Consider the following 7,930-nt stretch of genomic DNA (forward strand, 5'->3'; position numbering starts at 1 on the left):
CGTTTGTTTGCCATCACCAGATTGGACTACTTATTAGTGTAGTTTCGTGTGTGTTACGCATATGCACCAAGTTTTATGAGATTAAAAGGGACTTGCATCGGTTGATACCACGCTAAAAGGGACTTGCAGCTGAATCGAAATTGGGTTCTTTTGACCTCTATAGAGTAGGGAGGTTGTCTTTGTAAGTTCCCATTATCCTGCTTCTTAGCCCGATAATGCACCAAACGCTTCATTAAATCAGTCCAGCGTAATTCTTGAAGCTAGTCCAGTGCAACAAATGCACCCTAAATGCTTTTAGCCGTGTAACCTTTGATTTACTCAACCAAAAGGTCAAAAGTAAACAAGGGTAAGGGTGTGCATGAAGAGAAAACAGGCGTGCATCTCTCTGAAGCAAATTAGCACTGCTGAAATAGAGATTGCTTGCCAAAACCACTTTCGATTCTACCACCTTCCTTTTTTCTCAGTAAAAAAATATATTTTCAGTGTCTACCCCTTGAATTCTTGGAGAGTTTGATCTCTTTATCTCTTGCCAAGGCGGGCTTAAAACTCTGTATTCACAGCCACAATGTAGGTAAAAATTCAACCACCTATAAATCAGGTGAAAAGCTTTACAGTTTGAACTGCCACAATAGGCTACTGCACCGAGACCTCTCATCTTAGAACGACGTTCAACTTGCTCTGCACCAACTCTCTTACATTCCACTGCATACACATTTGAAACAGTTATGGAGGTGTGAATGCTCCTATGAAGGAAAGATATGATTACATCTTCTCGCTGTAATACTTACCTGCAACTTATTAATTTCATCATCTGTGAGCGAGCGTTCCATGGATCGATATGCAATTCTGTAGCAGTGACTGGTCATCCCTTTCTTGTTTGTGAAATTGTCTATCAATTGCACCTGGCAATGAGGGAGCAGGTATTTCAGTAAACGCATAACAACACTTCCAATATAGTATTGTCAGGTAATAGCGATCACTTCACCAGACTCGACAGAGTAAGTTGGGGCAAAATACTTGATGAACAAATATCACACAGTGGTGGTAATCATAGATGAGATTTTCCATGAATGCGTACGAAAACTTCCAGACTTGGATTACAAATAACTTTCCAGGTGTAGGAATTATTCCACAGAACCATTTTAGTAAAGGTTGATATAGTTAATAAATATAGCAGTTCAGGTGTGGAGACGTTAAAAACTTTCAAATCTTTCAATTTTAAGCCACTTCAGTAGAAAATCATTTCAGAAAACTAGCTGCACTGAATAAGTCAAGTTAGAGCTGCTCTTTATTTCCAATAAACATCAAGGTTCAACCACAATGTTCAAAATCTACACCTCCAGTAAATTTATCAGTGAAAACAGCCATACCTCCTCTGCAAGATCTCCAGCAACTTCTCTAACAACTTCACATAAATTGTTTTCAGTGAAAGACTCGTTTATCCAAAAACTGACATCTTTGTAACAAGGAGGATACTGAAACGAAAAGAAAGTTTATAAGAATTGTTAGCAAGCAGTAATTTACCCGCAGTAATTTACCCTAAAACCAATAGTTAGATCCACAAGCAACAAAATCTTAAGAAGCCATTTGTTTTTCAAGGCAATAAAAAAAATCCAGTCATACATAATCATTTCTTTGTTCTTTCTTTTACTGAAGAAAGTTGGGGTTCCACCATAAAACCAATTGGCAATATGGGGAGTAGCCCAACCTCTTATAAGCCCATGCAAGGTCCCTCTTCCCATCAATGTGGGACTCATTCTCAATAGCATCATGGTTCAATTTTTGCTTTCTATCTTTTGATACAAGATATAACAAAAGGGCAGCACAAGCTCTAAGCATACGAGGACAGAGGGAGGGAGATCAAATATCTCACAAAACTATATCTTAATTTTACACAATAATACGTGACCAGAAAACTCAGTAACCAGAAAGTAAACATGCTAATTTCCTATGCAACAATACCTTGGAAAATGGCTTGAATTTGATTCCCAGCTGGCCACTTGAAAACTATATCCAAAATTGGATAATTAGATATAATGGATTAGAAAAATGCCAAGGACTTTAATACTTGCTTATTTCACTTGTCAAGACTTAAAATTGAGCAAATGGAACATATCTAAAAAAAGAGAGGGGAAAAATCATATTTAACGGATTGAGGAACCACCTGAGAGGTGAATCTCTCATCAGTTGACCAGAAAAGCCGAATATCAGGGATGTCAAATAAAACCATTGCAAGCCGTTCCAGTCCAAGTCCAAAAGCCCAAGCAACGTTGTCTGTTTTGCCACTTCTCCTCAATATTTCTTGTTCTGTCACCCCACAACCCAAAACCTCCAACCATTTTTCCTGGTATTGTATTCAACATTTATAAAATTGATTTAATGCTAAAAATATTCATGCCTCCAAGCAGCAATTGAAAAGTATGAAAAGGGGTTTCAAAGCATGAATTGTAACAACAGAAAACTTTCCTAAACATAAGAACCACGACTTATAACAGTGGCCACTAGTTCAATGTGAGATTTGATTATCAACAGGTGTCCCAGTTCAAAGCAAGTCAAAAGCACTAGTTGGATATGAACAGAAATAATCAACAATGGAAACAGTCAGAATAGAAAGTATCTCCAAGAAATTGCATAGATATATTTTTGATAAATTTTACTTTTATTACTTTTTCATCTACAGAATAGAAAGGGGCGCAAGGGTCACTACATGTAATCTAGGATAGCTATCAAGTTTAATCTAGCGTAAACACCTACTTGCACTCTAGAACTCCCAGATCTCACAGGCAGCAGATAAAGACAAAATCATACTGGCAACTAATATACTACAAAGAAACACTAAATTTAATCCAACAGTTGGTTTCAGATTTGGATGATTTTGGGTAGACCTGATCTCTGAGAGAAGACCTAAAAGATAGAAAGTTAGAATCGTTGAGATACATTAAGGAGTGGGCCAAACAAAAATGTGTGTCAAAAGTGTGTGTCCCAGGATCCTAACTCATATGTATCAGAAATAGCATGAAGTAGATTCACAATCCACAAAGAAACACGGAATTTTGTTTCGTGTCCCAAAATGATCAGTGTCAGTAGTATACCTGAAAAAATATCTCAAGTTCAAATGATGGGTTGGTAAATGGGAAATATGTATCAACCCAGCGCATTTCCACAGAACCTGAAAATTTCAATCTGATAAACTTAGATGTTCCAAAACAACTGTATCAATCCACCAAAAAAAATAAATTGTATCATATAACAAATAAACAAACAAATTAAATAAAATTAAGAAAACACTTGAAGAATTTTTTAAGCAAATAAAACTCCATATGCTTAATAGCTATTTGTTGAATGCTAAAGCACTCAAATGGCACACCAAATTACAGCTTGCCTAGGAGATACGAAGCACAGTGGTTCAAGATAGATTTTACCAAATAAGTGGCGTGCCAATCCCTCTAGACATTTCTTTAAATCTCCAGCAGCATAAGATGTGCCATCTGTCCCAGAAGCCTCCCAATCTTGTGGAGAAAAAACACGGACACCTTCCATCTATATGGGCAGGAAATAAATTCATTCGTTCAGGCAGAATTCCAATAAGCTAAGCAGCATTGAAGTCTTATTCTAAGCATTAGAGATAAGAAACCTGATGGAACACAGGGTAATGTGTTGAGTCAATGGAATCCCTACGGTACACATCTCCTGTTACAAGGAAATGAGTATGTCCTCTTCTCAATATTTCTGCCTGATGAGCACTTGTATGACACCTCAAAACGGTTTGAGAGTCAATATAGTACGTATCATTATAACTTCGACTTACATGATCAGCAGGAACCAAAACATCGTCAAAATTCTGAAAGAATTGAAATTTGATTCACTGTCAAGAAGTAAGTCACAGGGTTCTTACAATCTTAGAAGGATAAAAGAGCACTGCAATAACACATATTTACTATTCTTCTTTTATGAAAAATGCATGACTTAATTAATGAGGTTAACAATCCAGAAACGAACCTAGGAGATATGAATGATAAATGCTATAAACTAAAGATTCTTGTCCCCTTCATTTGGTGTATTTCATGGCCCAATTTTTAAAATAAAATCAAGTTCGTACCTCTTTCACAGAGACAATTGGGCAAAGATTATCAAACTTATCGAACTGATTTGAGTAATTGGTGTCGAAATACTCATATATTGCATTCTTCAAAATCCCAAGTGGGTGCTGATCTCTTCTGTGGAGTTGCAGTCCAAGCTTTGCAAAAATTGTATCCGGTACATTGTTTGTGGGGTCATCCCTCAGCACATCTACAAACCCATAATCCAAAACTATCAAGCCACTAACAAATCCTTCAGAAAACCAAGTCTGCAACTTTCCAATTGCACATATCCGACAGAGCATCAAAAGCAACAGATGATGAGAATTCTAACATGCTTTGAAATGTTTGTTAGACTTAGGCCATCAAACAGACACCCGGAAACAAGTATTCCAGAGTGCAATGGATTTATGTGAGATACAATTCTCTAACAAGTATACAAAACAAAATGCAAAACTTTTCAACCAACCAAATTGCATTACGAACAAAATATACTGCAGAAGTTAATGAATAATAGAATAAATGGACTAACCAAAGTTGTAAAAACTTAAAACCAATTCAAATATTACAATTTCACAAAAAACTACTACTTATGGAACGAAGAAATTCCACAGTTTCAGGTTGTAGAAATGCAAACCAAGTACAAAAATTTCACCACCACTGCAAACCCAATACAGAAAAACAACAAAAATATCAAAAACGAGAGCAACCCAGATGAGGGAAATGGTCAAAGTTACCATCTTTAGCAATCTTGACGCCGCCCAGCTCGAGCACGGAAGCCACCGGCTGCCTCCATTTCTTGTTGTGAAGCTTATCGGAGGAAAGAGCTGTAGAGGAAGAAGAGAAGGGCAGGCAGAAAGTGAAGCTTCTGAGGCAAGCTGTGCGGAGAGAAGGTGAGGTTTTGGAGAAGAGAGTGGTCTGCGCAAATGAGAGGGCCGTTGCCATTCTCGTTGGGACTGGAGAGAGCTGTGCGTGGCAGAGTCTCCGTACTCTTATCGATGATTTGGGGCTTTGCCTTTGTGTTTTTTTTTGGTTTCTTTCTTGAATTTATTTGTCTCGGGTCGGAATTTGGGTTTGAAAAGCCCAACCTCGCAGCTAGGCCCAAATCCACTGATGTAATTTCAAACCTCGATGCTTGTTTTGAATGTTCCTTAGCTAAGTTTATTATGCTGTTGTAAAGTTTGAATTTCAAACTAGCGTGTACATAGGGTATTTCAAACCCACTGATGTAATCTCTATGATTTTATAAATACAAGCGACCCTTGATTGAAGGGGTGTGCAAAAACTAACTGAAAACCTAGCCGGCTAAAGTTTTACATACTGTTCCACTAATAGTATGTTCACAAAACGATAACTTTTCTCGTTTATTGATAGATATATTGTACATGACTGATTGGTACGATTGTAACTGTGATTTGATACGAACGCAATTGGGATAAATATTTTCTCTTCATCGGCAAAATAATATAGTTCGTAATAGTTAGACTCAAGACCTATTTACACACAAGTAGAGATTAAAACGCTAGTAAACCAATTCGTCATTGGCATGGAGTATGCTTTAAATTTGATTAATTCATGAGAATCGTACCTAATATTAATCAAACCAAAATTAATACCGATAGTATTAGTGGCTTCGTTGCCCTCAGTTGGTCTCAGTTGGTATAGATGTTGATTGCATAAAATGTTTTGGTCCAGTTAATACTAGACTCTCTAGATTTGTACTTTCTGAATAGACTTAGAGAAGAAAGACCACTTTGCTTGATTACGTTTCCAACTAATTGTATAATTATATTGTGTATCATGTCGTGTTTCTGACATACTGAAAAATGCATATGACATTTTCATCATCGTATGCTCATTCATTGGATGTCAAAACGAATACTTCTTTATTTTATTTTAAGTTGGAAATAAACAATCAGTGAACCTCAACACCAAAAAGAACAAACAGTGCAGAAATTAGAGGAGGATTCAACTGCGAAAAACAAAACGATCACTGAACCTCAACTGTTACATTGCAAAGAAAAACAAGAAATTAAAAACCATTCCCGCTGGCAGTCATCCACAATGCAATAGTTAAAAAAACAAAAATAAAGAGTAGATCTTACTTGCATTGTCACGTTCTAAAGCTCATTCTTTTAACGGATTGAGAACATGACCAATGAACAGAACCGTTCCAGTCACTTCCTCTCTGACTATAAACATAAACGGGTGATCAGCCACAAAGTTTATCGTTTTCGGTATAAATGGTTCATCATCACCATCCGCTTCATCGTCAAAGTCGCAAAGAGAAACAGCTGCAGCTTCTGTGCCTTTTTCATCAACTTCAATGAAGGATTTGTGAATTATTTTGGCCTTATCTATACGTGACTCCACCATCCCTGTCAAATCACCTTCACCATTGAAAGGAAACACCAATCCTACATCCATGAGAACTTTAGAAGCTTCAAAGCCGGAGCTAATCTTAAACCTTGGGATTACAAAGGCACCAACCGCGACTCTAGTTTCAGGGCGATGACGATCTAAGAAATCAGGCTCGGAACAAACTCTCTCAACAAAAGCTGGGAGCCCATCTTTCGCATCAGGAAGTAACAAGTACATACAAAATTGCCTCTCATTGTCTTCGCCTTGTTCGTAAGGAAGCTTCGAGACCTTGAAGCCGTCAAAGGCTTTTACAAACTGGTAATCGTAGCTTCTCATGAAGCGCGCCTCAACAGAAGTACCGTCAAGAAGGTGGAAGTAGTCCTCTTCTAGTGTCTCCGATGTATCAAACGGGTCACTCCAATCTGCTTTAAAGTGTAAAGCATTTGAAAATATAAGCCTGGTATTGGTTTGGACTGTCCCAGGAGCAAGAACCTCAGTGATAAGGCCCTTCGTCGCCTTTTCAGCCCATGAGTTCACTTCGGCTCTCGCTTCCTCAGGGTTGGTTTTAAAGTTAACTTGTTTTATAGCCGCCTTGTGAACTGTGTCCACAACCTCTTTGAAAGAAGGTTTGATGGGGAGAGATTCCTGAACCCAAAGGCCATTGGCAAAGTTCAGGCAAGGACCACCTCTAGCGGATCCGTCTGCGAAGATTAGAGGGACAAGATGGGAGGCGAGGGAGTTGAGTTGGTCGGTGGAGTTGGACTTGAGGAAAGAGAGCAACTGCTCCTTCGTGGGACCCTTCGACCCTGCCGTCAACAGCCACAACACAACCTGAATGGACAGCGGCGAGTACACCATGTTTTTGTCTTTGCCTTCAGTGGTGAGCAGTTGCTTGGTAATTCTTAGTGCAACATCGGTTAGGTCGCTGATAGAATTTTTGAGATCCATTCTTTGGGCAGGGAGGGAGGTGAAAGTGCTTGATCGATCGTTATTTGGGAGAGGAGAGACACCAGGCAAGTGGGAGAGGAGAGATAAATATTCAACCCTAAAACACTCACGGCTGTATTGTAAAGTAACCCATTAGGCTTCTTATATAGGAAGAAAATCATGGACCTTGGGAGGTGGAAGTCCATATATCAAGAATATTTAGGACTTAGGAGTTTGTATTCGATTGGAATTCTGAGACATTTTAATTTTTTTTAATAAATTTAGGGGTATTTAATTAGGATTTTAAGTAATTTTTTGAAATTCAATCAGAATTTTATAATAGCTTTTTTTATTTGAACAAATGATGTTATCTATACCAATGGGAATGAGAATGGGCTTAAGGGTGGTTTGGAAGTGAGGTGCTTAAAAAAAAAGGAAAACTAATGAAAAGGGCTTGAAAACTTTGAGTTTTAATGATAAGGACAAAATAAAGGGTAAAGTGAATAGTACCAGGATTGACTTTTTAGTGTAAAAATGTGGTTTTTCGTTAAAGTGAACAGTAC

General features: G+C 37.9%; 2 protein-coding genes across 2 annotated transcripts; both read right to left on the reverse strand.

The window, feature by feature from the left end:
* Window positions 1-416: 416 nt before the first annotated feature.
* LOC103446008 (phenylalanine--tRNA ligase, chloroplastic/mitochondrial) lies at window positions 417-5,096 on the reverse strand. Its single transcript, XM_008385066.4, has 10 exons — window positions 4,817-5,096; window positions 4,100-4,290; window positions 3,635-3,841; window positions 3,423-3,540; window positions 3,093-3,169; window positions 2,165-2,344; window positions 1,963-2,007; window positions 1,371-1,475; window positions 789-902; window positions 417-702 (listed from the first exon to the last, which is right to left on the reverse strand). Exons 1-10 carry the CDS (start codon window positions 5,022-5,024, stop codon window positions 652-654), a joined length of 1,296 nt encoding a protein of 431 aa, XP_008383288.1. The 5' UTR covers window positions 5,025-5,096; the 3' UTR covers window positions 417-651.
* Window positions 5,097-6,060: 964 nt separating this feature from the next.
* On the reverse strand, window positions 6,061-7,489 carry LOC103446037 (serpin-ZX-like). Its single transcript, XM_008385094.4, has one exon. It carries the CDS (start codon window positions 7,386-7,388, stop codon window positions 6,207-6,209), a length of 1,182 nt encoding a protein of 393 aa, XP_008383316.1. The 5' UTR covers window positions 7,389-7,489; the 3' UTR covers window positions 6,061-6,206.
* Window positions 7,490-7,930: the final 441 nt, after the last annotated feature.

The sequence above is a fragment of the Malus domestica genome, chromosome 10 (assembly GCF_042453785.1).
Source record: "Malus domestica chromosome 10, GDT2T_hap1".
Lineage (NCBI taxonomy): Eukaryota > Viridiplantae > Streptophyta > Magnoliopsida > Rosales > Rosaceae > Malus > Malus domestica.

Excerpts from the sequence above, each read along its gene's own strand:
- LOC103446037 (XM_008385094.4), bottom strand. The coding sequence starts at position 7,388 with ATGGATCTCAAAAATTCTATCAGCGACCTAACCGATGTTGCACTAAGA.
- LOC103446008 (XM_008385066.4), bottom strand. The coding sequence starts at position 5,024 with ATGGCAACGGCCCTCTCATTTGCGCAGACCACTCTCTTCTCCAAAACC. Across the intron at positions 3,541-3,634 it reads ATTACCCTGTGTTCCATCAG|ATGGAAGGTGTCCGTGTTTT; the intron begins GTTTCTTATCTC and ends CTGCCCATATAG. Across the intron at positions 703-788 it reads ATGAAATTAATAAGTTGCAG|TGGAATGTAAGAGAGTTGGT; the intron begins GTAAGTATTACA and ends ATGTGTATGCAG.